The following is a 16,445-nucleotide window of genomic DNA, read 5'->3' on the forward strand; positions in this document are numbered from 1 at the left end:
TCTATCACCTGCCGGCGGACCGAGAGTGCCCAAGAAGAAGGCTCACCCTCATAAAACACCTAGGGCCTAGTAAGGGATAACCATGCGACCGAGCCCCAAGTCATGAAGAAAGGGGAAGTATGAAAAATGTTGAGTATCCGAGCAACCCCTTTCCAAACAGTCCTCGCCTGAGTCCAGTCCCAAAGGCAATGTCGCACTGACTCCTCTGCAGAATGACACCGAGGGCAAGTGGGATCATCCCCTAATCGTGATCTCCACTCGTTCACTGCAATCCCTCCATGAATAGAAGCCAAATGAAAAGAGTGATCTTTCTATTTTTGAGGGATTTCCAGAGCCTCCTCCAGAAATTCCTACGCAAATCTACAGTGATGAAGAAGCTGTCCCAGTGGGGGGCTCTGGAGGGAATCCCAACCCCTAATGCTCAGCTGCAATCTCCTGGCATTACCAACCATGAAACGAAAGAAGGGAATCCCCCTCTCTCGGTGCACATGATCTATCTACTCCCACTCTCCTGGGTCCCACTGCAAGCACCTGATAGGTGCACCTCCATATAACCACAACCTCCAGGATCCTAGGGCGAAGAGCAGAGGGTTAGGGTCTAAGTACCACTGCAAGCCCACTCTAGAAGGATATCATCCGTGGATCTAGAGAGTATACCTCTATCCCCAACATCAAAGACCAGCGCATCTTCCTCGAGACCTCGAAGAGCGATCACCTGTAAAGGAACTGCTGCCCTTGAAAAAGCTCCCATCCAAGTGGTGGAAGTAATTGGCATCTCAACTATCTGTTGAGAGTTCACGCTCAACATCATGTCATCATGTGTGCATAGCACCATCACGTGATCATATGTGCATAGCACTAACCTTATAGAGTGCTATAAAGGAAAGGGTTAGATCCCCTAACCCTAACCCTAAAAGGGTTTGTATATATTCTATTTCTTCAACTAATTCTAGTGTACAGTTAGTCATTTGTGGTGTGCTCTCTAGCTGTGCCCTCTCTCCTCATCTCCACTCTTCTCCTCTCCCCTCTTCATATTTTGTCATGGTATCAGAGCTTCCTTGCCTTCCGTTGAGGCATTGTGATTCTTGAGAGTGTGAGAGAGATTGTGAGATTGAGAGTTCTCGAGTGTTCTCTGTGAGAGTCCACTTCCGGTGGTGAGAGATCTTCATCCATTCTTTGAAAGAAAATTTCCATCCATTCAACTCCATTTTGAGAGTTCTTCATTGAGAGAGATTCTCTGAACTATTCATGTGGTTCATTGCTTTTTGTGAGAGAAGAGGTTTCATTGAGAGTTTTTTGAAAGAGTTTCATTGCAAGGGTGAAGAGCTTTCATCTCAAAGATATCTGCTAGTATTGAGAGCGAGATTGAGTTCGTATTCTACTCTATTCTATCTGAGTGCTCCGCAAGCACAAAGCTAGGCTTAAGACCTCAACCGCCTGCGTCTCTATAGCCTACTCTATCTACAGCTAGCCGAGGCAACACTTCTTCCAGTCCTATGGCGACTCTAAAGATATCCTACGATGCCTCTACAACAAGCCTACACTCCAGCAAGCGACTCAGCTCTTGGCAACTCCACTGGCCACAACGACCAACATATAATCGTAGAAGCAGCGGCTGCCTCCATCTAGCGCTCTCCATCAACTTCAACAGTAGCGACGGGCTGCTCCATCCTTGCAAGCACAGTTAAGGCGGCTCCAACAAATAGCTCATTGCACCAAAGCCTCTCAACCGAGTAGCGGCTCCTTCTACAGCCAGTCGACCTTCTTCAGTTTTCTCCAACCGAAGCTCCAGCCGCCATCAACGGAAGCTTCACCAATGGCCAAAGCAATCGGAGGTCCCTGCTCCATCGACTACTCCTAAGGCCACCATCTCTAGCGCTTCAGCTACTCCAGACCGCCGACCGGCTATACTCAATGACTCTCCACAGCCTCCAATGCCCAGGAGCTGAGCAACTCCCACGACCTGAGTAGCTTCGAAGCTAACTCAACCACCGACGCGTGGCAGCCCGCTCCAAAGTCCAAACGGCTAACTACAGAAGCCTCTCCATCAACGGCGACCTCCAAGCTCTCGCAACAACTCTAAGCGGCCGCCTCCATTGATCGGATCTCCAACAGCGCCCACGCCTCATGAGCCAGCTCCATAACCAACTGCAGAGCAGTCCATAGGCGGAGCTCCCTCGACGGCGGCGGCTCCAATTCGCTTCAACGCAGCACACAGCCAACGGGCTCGACGGCCACCTCCATTGACGGAGAAGACGACGGAATCCCGAAGATTCCGTCAGAATCTTCAAAAGATTCCGTGAAGAGACATAGCGACACATGGCAGATAGCCTTAGCCACAACTGCCACGTCATCAGTCCGCCACGTCGTCTTATCTGCCACGTGGCAGATAAGCACCTCATAAATCTGACACGTGGCAACCTTATCCACAGTGCCACGTCACTCGCACCACGTCAGCTGACACGTCACCATTGCCACGTCATCCCACGTCAGCACCGACAGCCACGTCAGCAAGCCACGTCAGTTTGCCACGTCAGCAGGCCACGTCACTTGTGCCACATCATCAAGCCATGTCACCAGGCCACGTCACCAGGCCACGTCATTTCTGCCACATCAGCAGTGCCACCTCAGCACTGACCTTCTGCAGGCACAGTCTCTTGCCAGGCACACTGTGCACACACTGCATGTGCACACTCCTGCCACCTCAGCACAGAGCTTCACTGACACACCTCTTGCTAAGCACAGTGCCACATCATCACTGCATGTGACTCACAGTGATACATCATCATTGAGCACCATTTGCACTCCTTTTGCCCCTCCACCTAGATCAAGTCGTATCTCTTGATCCAGGAAGAATTTGAGGGTGCTCCAAAAAGGAAAGTCGCTCGTTTTTTCGTACTCTACGCGCTCGTCACATCACGCGCACACTTCGGCGCAAGTTACACTCACATTTGAGCCTCGCCGACAAAACCACTTCCTTCACGCACATTTGCCTCTACATCGATGCATCTGACCCAGCACATAAAAAGAACAAAGGAAAAGGAATTATTTGCTGCTCTTTCATCGATCGACGGTTGGTTTAGATCTAGATCAGAGTAGACTAGATCGCCATAGAGGGGACGCTTTGAATTCCCCAAGTTGCCAATCTAAGCCATGCCCGAAATTCCTGACTAGTACCTACTCGGAGTCAGTCCATACGCTCACATCCGATTTCACATCATTACATTACCTGAAACCTTACGTTCATCAGTTCAGTGAGCAGACTTCAGAGTTCAGAGGCATTGCAGATTGATTCAGTGGGCAGATATCATTTGATTTCACACACACATGCCACCATTGTAAAGCCTATTTGGCTATCTCACGGCATCGTGCACATCATTTTTTAGCCTTGTAAAGCCTCTTGGCTATTCCCGGCATCATTGCCACAAGCCTTGTAACACAGATCAGATCTTATATACTGCAGTTCTATCTTCACCGACGGTACAGAGATTTCACTTGGCATCTTTAGTGTATTTGCAGTTGATTCATACAGAGTTTTCCAGGACACTTTTTGAGTACATTGTTTGCACCATGTCGACTAGCAACCTCAATCTGGAGGCATCTGCTAAGTTAGACAACTCCAATTACGGTACATGGAAATACCGAATGGAGACCATTCTTGTGCTTCAGGACAAATGGGAGTATGTCGATGGATCTATACCTAGACCATTGGCCGATCCAGCCACCAGTAGCTCTACTCCATCTGTTGTCACAGTACCAGCAACGGGATCTACATCTACACAAACAGTTTCCGCACCAGTAGCAGATCCTGCCATTGCCCGAGCTCAAGCAGAATGGGATAAGAAAGACAAGTATGCCTATCACCTGATCAAGCAGAATGTGCAAGATGTCATGCTAGGACAGCTCAACACAGTCAAGACATCAAAAGAAGCATGGGATATGTTCGCAGCTCTCTACGAGTCCAAGAACACATCCAGGATTCTCACCCTGAGAAACCAGATTAACCAGAGTTTCCGCAATAGCAGTGAAACCGGTCATGCTTATGTACTCCGCATCAAAGACTACAACAATCAACTTGCAGCAGCAGGAGAGACTATGAATCCCGTAGAAATGGTTCAAGTAATCCTGAATGGACTAGGAGAAGGATATGAGAATCTAGTCCAGAGTATTGCCATCCAACGGCCAATTCCAACACTGGAAGAACTTCAGTCAGTTCTACTTGGTGAAGAACTCAGGACTCAGGCCATTCAAGCACGTAAAGGTCATTCTAATGATCAGGCATTCACAGCTTCAGACAGAAGCAGAGGCAAAGGCAGAAACAGAGGTAGATCATATCAGAAAAGTGGTCATCATCAACAAAATCAAAGTCAGAATCAGCATCAGCATCAGCATCATCCTCAGCAACATCAAAATCAGCAAAGAGGAAATCATTCCAATCGAGGAAGATTCCAAGGACGAGGGAATGCATCCACCAATGTGTCAAACATCCAGTGCAACTACTGTCACAAGTTTGGACACTATGAAAGAGATTGCCGCAAGAAGCAGTATGACCAAGGCGGTCAATCAAGCAGTAATCGAGGGAATTCCCGAGGAAGAGGAAATCATCGTGGTGGACATTCTAGTCACAGTCATTTTGCAAATGAACATGGAAATATGTTTCTTGCAAGTGAGCAATTGCATCAGACTGATACAATGCACCTAGACACTGATTTCAATCCCAAAAAGGATTTCAGCTATCAAGTCGACCAAGTGGAACAGGATCCTTGGTACATCGACAGCAGTGCATCATCTCATATGACAAATCACCAGGAATGGTTCACAGAAATGAAGCCATTAGAAGGTCAAAAGAATGTCATCTACACAGCAGACAATACACCGAATCCGGTTCAAGGGACAGGTGTTATCCCTATGAACAATTTCACTGGTACAAAAGGATTAGTCAAAGATGTGCTCTATGTTCCGAAGCTCAGCAAGAACCTTTTGTCAGTAGGTCAAATGACGGAACACAACTACAAAGTCATCTTCGACGGTGATGAATGCACTATCAGAGACAAATCCAAAAGAGGTCAGCTAGTAGCAAAAGGTGTCAAGGAAGGACGCTTATACAGGATGCTAGCTACAGTACCAGATAAGCATGCCATGTCAGCTCAAATGCAACAAATGCCACTATCTGCAAAATGGCACAAGAGATATGGTCATGTCAACTTCAAGTACTTGTTAGATCTAAGGAATCAGAATATGGCAATTGGGATTCCGAAGCTACAGTTTCTTGGAAAGGTTTGTGAAGCATGCTGCTTCGGCAAACAAAAGCGAACCAACTTTGTCAGAAGTACCTCTCGTGCACGAGGTATTCTTGATTTGATTCATACAGATGTATGGGGTTATGCCCAGACCCGCAGCATCAATGGTTCACTTTATTACTTGACCTTCATCGACGACTACAGCAGATATTGTTGGGTCTACTTTCTGAAAGAGAAATCTGAAGTGTTTGCCAGATTTCAAGAATTCAAAGCCATGGTAGAAAACCAAACAGGCAGAAAGATCAAGGTCATGAGATCAGACAGAGGAGGTGAATACATGTCTTCAGCATTCATGAACTTTTGCAAAAATCACGGCATTCGAAGACAATTCACATGTGCAGATACTCCTCAGCAAAATGCAAGAGCTGAAAGGAAGAATGGGACTTTAGCAGACAGTGCTAGAGCAATGCTTAGTGAAAAGCATCTTCCGAATCAGTATTGGGCAGAAGCAATAGCTACAGCTAACTACTTGCTTAATCGGCTTCCTACCGAACCGATACAAGGTATGACTCCTTATGAAGCATTCATTGGACACAAGCCACGCATTGGGCATCTCCGCAGATTTGGTTGCATAGCATATGCCCACATACATGATGATCATCGCAGGAAATTGGATGCAAAGTCACGCAAATGCATCATGGTTGGCTACAGTGAAGAAAGCAAAGCATACAAATTGTATGATTCCATCAACTGCAAAGTCATTATCTCCAGAGATGTAATCTTTGATGAGGAATCAGAATGGAAAACCTCACCTACACAGGAGATAGAAGCATCGACTTCACAGTCATCTACAGAACAGGTTGATGAAGAAGAGCAAGAATTGCCAGCAACACCCCAAGCAGCGCCACAGCAACTCAGACGGTCTACTAGGGAAAGCAGACCACCAGCCAGATTGACATATGCTCAGAAAGGCAAAGCAATTCAGGTGGAGACCACCAACTATGCTCTTATGACTACCATCATGGCTACAGAAGAGCCAGTGTACTTCGAAGACGCAGTAGACAAGCCAGAATGGCAAACTGCTATGAATGAAGAAATGGATGCTTTGTATAAAAATAACACTTGGGAATTATGCGACCTTCCACCAGGAAAGAAGGCCATAGCCAACAAATGGGTATACAAAGTGAAGTACAATCCAGATGGCAGTATTCAGAGATACAAAGCCAGATTAGTTGCAAAAGGATTTGCACAACAATATGGCCAAGATTATGATGAGACTTATGCTCCAGTAGCAAAGATGGATTCCATACGGTTCTTGATATCACTAGCGACACTCAGTAAATGGAATGTGTATCAGCTCGATGTCAAGAATGCATTTCTCAATGGTTATCTAGACGAGGAAGTCTACATGCAACAACCAGCCGGTTATGTTGAACCAGGAAAGGAGAACAAGGTTTGCCATCTAAAGAAAAGTCTCTATGGCTTAAAGCAAGCACCCAGAAGTTGGTACAGCAGAATTGACAAGTATTTTGCTGATCTCGGATACATGAAGTCCAATGCAGATCATACTCTCTACTACAAAGTTCAAGGGGACGACATTACTATTGCACTTTTGTACGTAGATGATCTGATTGTGATAGGAAACAAGGATAGCTTCATCAGAAAACTAAAACAAGACTTATCTGCAGAGTTCGACATGAAAGATCTTGGACTTATGCACTATTGTCTTGGAATTGAGTTTTGGAGAGATTCAGATAGCACATTCATGAGTCAGCTCAAGTATGTTGACAGTCTCCTGAAGAAGTTTCATATGGCAGATTGCAAGATTGCAGCCACTCCCATGGAACAGAGTTTGAAACTTACTAAAGATTCAGAAAAGCCTACAGTCAATGACAGATACTACAGGCAACTCATTGGATCTCTTATATATCTGACAATCACACGGCCAGATATTTGTTATGCAGTAAGCTCACTAGCACAGTTTATGGCAAATCCAAAACAGTCTCACTGGAATGCAGCCAAAAGAGTCTTGAGAGACATCAGAGGTACAAGACAGTTTGGGATAGAATACAGAGGAAGTCATCCACGGTTGCATGGATACTGTGACAGTGACTATGCCGGAGATCATGAGACCAGGAGATCGACACAGGGATATGCATTTTTCCTTGGTCAAGGTGCTATATCATGGTTGTCAAACAAACAGCCAACTGTTTCTTTGTCTTCGACTGAAGCAGAATATAGAGCACTCACTACAGGTGCACGTGAGGCTATATGGCTCATAAGACTATTGTCAGAAGCAGATTACTTTGATGAGTCAAAGCCAACAACAATATACTGTGATAATCAATCGGCTCAAGCATTGGCAAAAAATCCAGTATATCACTCCAGGGCAAAGCACATTGATGTCAGAGAGCACTTCATCAGAGAAAGAGTGTTACTTGGTGACATCACACTGCAGCATTGTGATAGCAAAGAGAATGTTGCAGACATCTTTACCAAACCACTCGGTAAAGAGCTCTTCGAGAAACACCGACTAGCTCTTGGTTTGATGCAGAGGAAGGACATTCCCATTAAAGGGGTGTGATGGAATGTAATGCTCAGTCCTTCTTCGATTCCCCAGAATCATCATCTTGAGGGAAGGCCTACTTCATGATGTTGATCTTGAGGGAAGGTGTTGAGAGTTCACGCTCAACATCATGTGATCATGTGTGCATAGCACCATCACGTGATCATATGTGCATAGCACTAACCTTATAGAGTGCTATAAAGGAAAGGGTTAGATCCCCTAACCCTAACCCTAAAAGGGTTTGTATATATTCTATTTTTTCAACTAATTCTAGTGTACAGTTAGTCATTTGTGGTGTGCTCTCTAGCTGTGCCCTCTCTCCTCATCTCCACTCTTCTCCTCTCCCCTCTTCATATTTTGTCACTATCCATTCCACCGGGATGGCTGCACCTATCTGCTAACTCCTGTGTGCTACTCCTCTGAGGTGACTCACTGACTGTAGTCTCCGATCCTTAGGTAGCCTGATAAAAGCCTTCCAAGTGCCTACTGTGTAGGCGGGGCCTCTCTCCCATCTAGACCACTGCATGTAATGGGAGGTGCCCAGTGGTCTGTCATGCTCATCAAGTATACTATCGTTCCAAATGATCGGCTGCCTATCAATCTCTTCGAGGGTAGAGGGCGGCACCCTCCGAAGAGTGTTCCTGAAGCTCCCCCAAGCTTTCATGGCAGTCATGAGAGGAGAGGCAGGAGATCTCAGAGGGACTGAAGTAAAATTCCAGCGAGGGCTGTCCACCCAATCATCTCCCAAGGTAGGTCTGCAAACCCGAATGCGTCCAAAAAGAAATCCTTCCAAGGTTCGTGCCCAGGCATGAGTCCCCTCACCACCACCTTACAAAAGAAGGCCCTGCACTGCAAGTCCGGGTCAATGATATTAAGGCCCCCTTCACATGTAGGGAGAATAATGGTCTCCCAGGCCACCCTCGCTGCAACATCTGCTGTGCCATCAAGTCCACTCCATAAAAAATTCCTGACTGGTCTAACGAGTTGAGTGATGCAATCCCTAGACCAGCACCAGCAAGAACACACAAACCAAGCGGTGGCCAAAAGAACCTGGTTCACTACCACAACTCTAGATGCAAGGTCGAGTTTGGTTGAGCTCCAAAAAATGAGTTTTTTCCTTATACTCTCCAGTACTGGGGCAAATTGTTGTGTTGGAGAGATGCCCAATCCTACCTGGCATCCCAAATACCTGACAGGAACACCCCTCTGAATCCAGGAAAAGCCAATGTCAACTCCCCAGCCTGGAGTGTCCTCATCGTTGATCCAAAAGCCAAAGAATTTATGCCAGTGAATGTGTGCCCCTGCAGCTGAGCGAAAGATATCCAAGGCTGTTCGGAAAGATTCAAGTGACTGCAGAGAGGTCTCAATAAAAATAGCAGTGTCATCAGCCAACTCATAGTCAAGAAGCTCCTGCTCCTATCTCAGCGGCAATCTCAGCCCATAAAGATCAGCCTTAGATCTAAGGAAGATACTCATAGCTTCTGTCACAAATAGAAAGAGGGAGGGGGCCAAAGGGCATCCCTGACGAACTGACCTCGAAATCTGAAATCTGTCACCCCTTACTCCTCCGATCAAAACCTGGCTATGGGCTGATATATAAAGAGAGGCCACCCCTCTAATGCATGCATCTGAAAAACCAAATCGTAGGAGAGTGCCCTCAAGAAAACCCCAATCTACTCTATCATAGGCTTTTTCAAAGTCCAATAGTAGAACTGCCAGCCTCTGCCTGCTCTGCATAGCCCACTCTGTGGCTTCCCAAAAAGAAAAGATATTATAAAAAATGCTCTTGAGTGCGTGTTAGGATCTGCAGGAAGAAGGGATGCATAAAAATCTGTCGCTAAGTGCATGACAGTATCCGGATGAGACTGCAAAACGCCGTGAGAGTCAACAAGCTGCTTGACACTCCCTCTACTATGTATGGGTCCAAGTGCATAGAAAAACTGTATCCAAAAGGACTCCCGTGCATGAAAGGCATACTCTGCTCTCTGATCAAGCAATGTCTGCAAGTGAGCCCTTGCTGCAGCAAGGCGCTCCTGTATGCAAGCATCTGAAGGTCGTCTCTGCTCCTCCCTTTGCAAGGCTGCCAACTGCCGGTGGATACCAATGTCCCACATGAGTATCTCACGTCGCCGAGCACTAGCGACAAAGTGATAAAAGTCACTGATACTGGCAAGTGCTGTGGCCACATGTGAGGGACCGGCCACCCCCCCCATGCAAGTGAGAAACCCAAATCTTCAAGACTGCCTTTGTGAGAGTCTCATCTATGTTTAAGGCATCGGGGATCCTGATGTTGTGAGACCGTCCTCTTAGATGGGGCTCTGAGATAGACAAAACTATCAAAAAATGGTCGGAGGTGGAGACACCAGCTGCAATGCAAACCGTCCCCCCCTCTATCAAGAGCCCAGTCATCCACATAGAATCTGTCAATCCGAGCATGGATAGGCCTCTGCACCCTACGGGTCGACCACGAAAACAAAAGTGACTAAGATTGAATATGAAATGCATCATCTGACCAAACATCTCTGCCACTGAATCTGAACAAGAAGGCATCCCAAGCTGCTCTCTCGAGGGAATGAATACCACCTTCTCTGCCCCCTTGCTTATCGGATGGTGCCTCAACCATGTTGAAGTCACCTCCAATAATCCACGAATTAGCAATGTCAGTGCAAGAGAGCAACTCTTTCCAAAAAAGAACACGGTCCCCTCTGTTGTTCGGAGCGTAGAGATTGAGGAAACCAACCTTATGTCCGTCAATCATAAGTAAAATCCACTGGGCCCTGGAGGGGGTGATGGTACTGTGTCCAATGACCAGAGGGAGAATAGAATCTGAAACTGATATACATGTACTTCCTCTGGTTCCCAAGGTAGGAAGCGGCTTGAAAGCAACTTACCTAACTAAGAGCAATCTCTGGTATCCAGTTTGTGTTCCTGAAGAAAATGAATGTCTAAGGAACCACCTAACACACGTGGATGGAGCTGATTCTTGATCAACTGTATGTGACGGCTATGGGGGATGCCGCCCAATTCTTGTATATTCCAATTTGCTATCCTCATCGGCGGGAGGAAGCGAGTTGGAGTACCTTACCCGACCTGGTGGCGGAAAAAGAACCCTCCACCGGAGCTGATCTCCTGCCATACACACGAGGTCCAAGGGGAGGAAAGTCCACAAGTGAGAGAGAGAAAGATCTCTTGAAAGGGATGCTGATAACTGGCTCTCCAAAAGTGGAAGGTACAAAATCATCATCTGGGAGGTCAGAGAGGTCTTCAAGAGCGGAAAAGGAGTTCCGCTGAGGCAGTCCTGGGGAGGGGGTTAGAAGGATTTCTACCAAAGCAGGGAGAGAATGTAAGACCCCCTTCCCTCTATCCACGGAAGGAGGCACCTGTACTAGTTCCTGATCAAGAAGTGGTGCGGACGAAGTGCCAACAATCTGGGCTGCTAAGGGAGGTACAGCCTGATCTTTGGGTGGAGTGGAAGAAGGCTCTTGGACACTAGGCTCCAAGGCGATAGCCTCCCGAGGCTCCAAGGGGGATGCCTCTGAAGCAGTGAAAGTATGCTCTGAAGTAGAGGGCCTGACCCACCGTGGGCCAGAGGTGGTGCGGTGTGCAGGAGGGACTCGAGCAGCCCTAGGAGGAGGGGGAGCTCGTGTCTGAGGCGGTGCCTGTGGAGCGGAGGGTCCTGCTCCTGTTCTCTGTCGTAAGCTAGTACGGGCTGGTTGCTTTCTGGGCCTCTTTTTCTTCTTTGGGCAATCTCTGGCGAAGTGCCCCGAGGACCTGCAAATCTTGCACTGGTCGTTGTAGCATGATGTGGTCATCTGAAATATTAGGGTCCTGGACAAGGACCCTAACTCTGGATACCCCCATCCATCTTGACCGCCTCAGCAGCCGAAGAAGGCTCGCCAGGAAGAGGGGGGATCCCTACTACCACACCAAACCTCTCACCAATAACTGAAAGAAGCTGGTGATAAATTGAGGGGAGACCAGGGAACCTAATGAAACAGAAGCTCCCTGTTTGTCCTCTTCAACTGGGTCAAAGCCCAGTTGAAAGGGAAACAAAAAAATCCTCTTGTAGCCTAGAAGTAGAAACCTAGCATGTAGCAAGTCTCTCGTGACATCTGGGGAATCTAGGCACACCTGAAATAAACCTCGTCCCAACAAGAACCAAAGATACGTGTGAAGAGAGTCGTGGAACACTCATGCTCGAAGTCCTTTTGCAATTGCTGCAGCTCGTCTTTTGAAAATGTGACGGTTCTCGCGGCCGGTGTGTGCGGTAACGGATTGACCAAATGGGTGCCCATTCGCCAATCGAGGTGGGTAAGGCCGACTCGAACACAATAAAGAAACTTGGTTCGCTTTCCTAATGCCCAGGAGACCCCCAAAAAAACGGGGATACACCTGAAGGGAGAGGGTGAGGAAAGGAGGGAGATAAGAGAGAGAGCAAGTCTAGGTTGAAGGAGGAGGGAGGTTGAAGGAGGGGGAGCTGGAAGGGGAAGAGGGAGGGCAGCAAGGGAGGGGACAGCAGGAAAGGGGGAGAAGTGAAGAGGAGAGAGGGAGGGGAGGAGAGAAGGAGAGGGAGGGGAGGAGAGAAGGAGGGGGGGAGAGGAGGAGAGGGAAGGGGGGGAGGGGTGCCAGCAGCAGCGCAGAGGGGTGCGCGGGAGCAGCAGTGGGGGGGGGGCAGCGCAGGCAGCAGCACCGGGGGGGGGCAGCACAAGCAGCAGCGGGTGGGGGGCAGCGCAGCAGCAGCCCGGGGGGGTAGTGCAGCAGCAGCGGGGGGGGTAGCACGGCAGCAGCAGGGGGTAGCGCGGGGGGGGGTAGCGCAGCAGCAGCGCGAAGGGGGGGGAGCGCAGCAGCAGCGCGGGGGGCAAGGAGAGGGTTCGGAGAGGGGAAGGGAGGGGGCAGCAGCAAGGAAGGGAGTCAAGGAGGGAGGCAGGGGGAGTCCAGGGGAGGGCAGCAGGAGGAGCGGGGAGCAGCAGCAGTCCGAGGTTTCGCTTGGAATTTGCAGGATGTGTACTCTGATAGTTACCACACTCTCTATTTTTAAGTTCTCTTTTTTTTTGGGGGGGGGGGGGGTGGGGGGGGATGCAAAATGTGGATTGTTCACAAACAAGATCGTGTCGGCAACATTTATCAATTCCTGATGTGCTTTGTGCCGCTTGTCAACAGGACTTTAGTATTGCTACTTTCTTCCCTTTATTTGGGCACATTATACGGATTGACTGTGCCAGATTGGAAGTTTGAAGCTTTTGTTTCTGGAGAGTCTGCTTCAAAAACAGAACGCACAATATTGAAAGTAAGTTATTGTTTCTATGATTGCCTTGGCTCAAATGTAAATACAAGCTTAATTTTTTTATGGCATGCTCTTGCCTCTGTTTTTGTTTCAAGATTTTTCTATACATGCAATTGATTTTTTTCTTTTTGTACATCAGAAATAATAGTGCATAAGAAAATAATAATGCAGGTTAACCTTTGAATTTGCTCTTGCAGATGATTTTTACTTTGCATAATACTTTAAGAGTGTTCTTAAACCTCGAGAATTCTCTGGATGCTTCTTCGATTGTATGTGCAATGAAGCACAACACTTTCTGACTTGGAAATGTGGCTTTTTCCTATTTGCTTCATCACGTCTTTTTGGCGTGGTTTGGTTAGTTGAATACGTTGTCACATGACAGTTCTGATAGTTGAAAGCCACATCATATCTTGTTAGATTTGTAGGTTGACATAATTTCCATGCACTTTGTAGAACAATAAGCTGCTTCTCAACTTTGGCTTTCAGTAAACTTTGGACTCTGATGTATCAGTATTAGTTGTAAGTTGACCGTCCCCTCTTTCCTTTCTATCTGCAGTATCCGATACATTGGAAACTCTTGAAATGGCATGTACTCCATGGACAGTCATTGCATCTTAGCCTATGCAAGGAGGAAGATTACAACCTATATGTATGAATCTAGGTTCCATATAATGAGGAGATACTCACTATAGAATAAACAGTCTATCCAAGGAATGAGAGAATAATCTAGCCGTGCAACAAGGAAATAATTTAGCTTTTGGCAAGAATTTGCATAGAAAGAAATAAATATATTTTAACGCCTGTAGAATGCCTCGTGGGCCTATGAGACAAAGTAGGGGCTTATTGCATCTAGATAATCAAAGAGTGGGGGAGTGGATAGATCTCAGCTCCTTCCGAGTTATTATAGAACACATCTACATTCTAATACGATATAAGATAGCCTTTATAACACCAGTTTAAGACTGAGGGTCTTTGGGTTTGGATTTGAAGTCCTAATCAATGCTTGCCCATCACTATAAGCCACCCATTTGCCTGCCTTATGTGCTTCCTTTACTTTAGTGACTTCGATGTGTGTTTGTCAGAGTGAGCTCCTCAAATATTTAAATCCATAGGATCATTCTATTGTTTACTCTGGTTTCTTGCTCTTTTACCTCCACATAAAACTCATGTTTATTCACTTTGTTTCTTGGTTTAGCACTCATCTCTTGCCTGATTGAGCAAACTCGACTGGTGATCATCTCCTTAACCGCGGAGATAAGCTGTGGTGTTGGTGGAGATGCATCTCATTTGTGTAGTGCTTCTTCAATGAGTTCTTGCTTTCCACTTCTTTTCATGTCCTGCACTTTCCTCCCAAGAGCTGCAAGCTGAAAGCTTAAGCTCTTGTATTTCTTGCTGCAAGCAATAGATTTGCTCCTGTGGGTTTGAGATGATCTTCCACCTCTGATAAGTCTTTGCATAGGGATAGGTGTCAATGTAGCTGCAATGGCTGAATATGAAGGCTTACTAGGGGTCAAGATGGCAAATGTTTTCACCTTGGGAACTCCATGATGGCCTTCATAAACTGATTACCCCTTAGCTGGAACCAGCCCTCTAGTTTGGCTGGGGTCCAACCCTACCCGGGGCTGCTATGAGTGTGCTGAAGCTAATTGGAGAGCTGGAGTCGACTGGAACCCAACCTAGACCTGCCTTTGAAAAACACAACTGTAGTTGCAAACTGTTGGAGGTGACCCAGGAGTTGTTGGTGCTGACCTACGACCTGCAAACTGAACCTAGAGTAACATGCTGCTTGACCCGCTTTGCAGGCGTCATTTGATATGCAACCTAGATGGCTTGCTAAAACCTTCTAAAACTTGTTGCAGGCACCACCAACCTGCGACCTAGGCATTCTGCTGGAGCTTTTTGGTGACGAAGAAGAAGAAAATGGAGTGGCGGGCTGAGGGAGGGAGCTAGCTGGGGCTGAGTGAAGTCATGATGGCTGACACTAGCTTGTAGGATGGGATTCCTAAGCCTATCCTTTTCTTTGTTGGTTTGTAGATAGAATTGCTTTCTCTCTTTCTAGATATAGAGCATCATTGGGATCATTAGGCCTTTGTGATATTCCCCACAGTGTTGGTGGTGAGGAGTATGAGTCTTGGTTTTGGGTGATTGTTGCTAAGCCTAGACATGACCTAGAGACTGCATTTAGGACACAAGGACATAGAGGAAGCTAGCCAAAAATATAAGCAAACAAAATTATTGCGTCAATGGGGGTGGGTCAATGAAAGCTCACTTTTTTTTTGAATAGTTATGCTAAATATGAGGATACAAAATTTGCAAGAATGAGATGCCCTTCTTGCTCTCAAAAACATGTGCCGGAAGAGTATGTTTCAGTCTCTGATCAGCTGCCTGCAAATAGATTTGAGGCACAAAATTCAGTTTCCCCATGCTTGGGATGGTAAACCAGCATGAGCTAGAGTTGTGACCATGAGTGTTTGCAAGTCCATTTTTTACCCATAGCATAGGGTATTGGCTCTGTTATGACTCAAGCTAACCAAGGTTAGTTTGTACCCAGTTAGACCTACGTAGAAGGTCAAGCATTGGTTAGGTATTGGCTTGGATTAACTAACCTAGGGGGTTGAAGACTTATGGACAACATCATAGGGGGACTAGTTTACATTTTAGTTTTGCTAACTATAGCCTAGGGCCAAGATCATATAAACAAGGCTAGGGCCTCACTTGAGACACAATGGGGCGATGACAGCAGGACTCGAGGTGTTTAGGAATTGAATGACAGCAGGACTCGAGGTGTTTAGGAATTGAGCGCCATTAGAGTTAGTTGGTTATAGATGCAACGGAAAAGACATTGTAATGGTCTAGTTCGTTGATGCCGATAGAGTGCAAGGCTCGATGAAGAGTGAGTTGTTGGCCTTGGTGAATTTGCGTCAAGGTTGACGAAGCATGTGCGTAGGATTTTGCATCAAGAGTGACGAGGTGGTTGCTTAGATACAATTCTAAATAGCGAATGTGGGTTAGCAGTTATCAGAAGGGCACTTGCAAGAATTTCTTGATCGGGCCCTTCGCTACTAGTGACACATTTGTTTTATCTAATTGCAGACGAGTTGTGGTGTCGGTCTGACGAAATCTTATTAGGTAAGTCCTATGTAATTGGAGACCCATTACACTTTTAGGGACAGCCTACAAGATCCTAGCGAAGACCTTGGCCCTTCGTTTAAAGCCTATGCTGCTAGATATCATCAGAGCTACTCAGAGAGGATTTGTCCAAGATAGGAGTATCTTGGATAATATCTTCACTTTTTGGGAGGCCACTCACTGGGCGAAGGAGAGTCAGCAGGAGATTGCAGTTCTCCTTCTCGAT

At 46.8% G+C, this 16,445-nt stretch overlaps 1 protein-coding gene across 2 annotated transcripts in view; it reads left to right on the forward strand.

Moving 5' to 3' along the window:
• The window catches only part of LOC147880268 (uncharacterized), a 139,715-nt gene that overhangs the window by 49,756 nt on the left and 73,514 nt on the right, over positions 1-16,445 (forward strand). For both annotated transcript variants that reach the window (XM_087370532.1, XM_087370531.1), the window contains exon 6: positions 12,967-13,093. In XM_087370532.1, coding sequence (XP_087226658.1) covers positions 12,967-13,093 — 127 coding nt within the window. The remainder of the gene's footprint in view (positions 1-12,966; positions 13,094-16,445) is intronic.

Source organism: Dipteris shenzhenensis, chromosome 32 (assembly GCF_047967505.1).
Source record: "Dipteris shenzhenensis isolate YYH24624 ecotype China chromosome 32, Dip_SZ_1.0, whole genome shotgun sequence".
NCBI lineage: Eukaryota > Viridiplantae > Streptophyta > Polypodiopsida > Gleicheniales > Dipteridaceae > Dipteris > Dipteris shenzhenensis.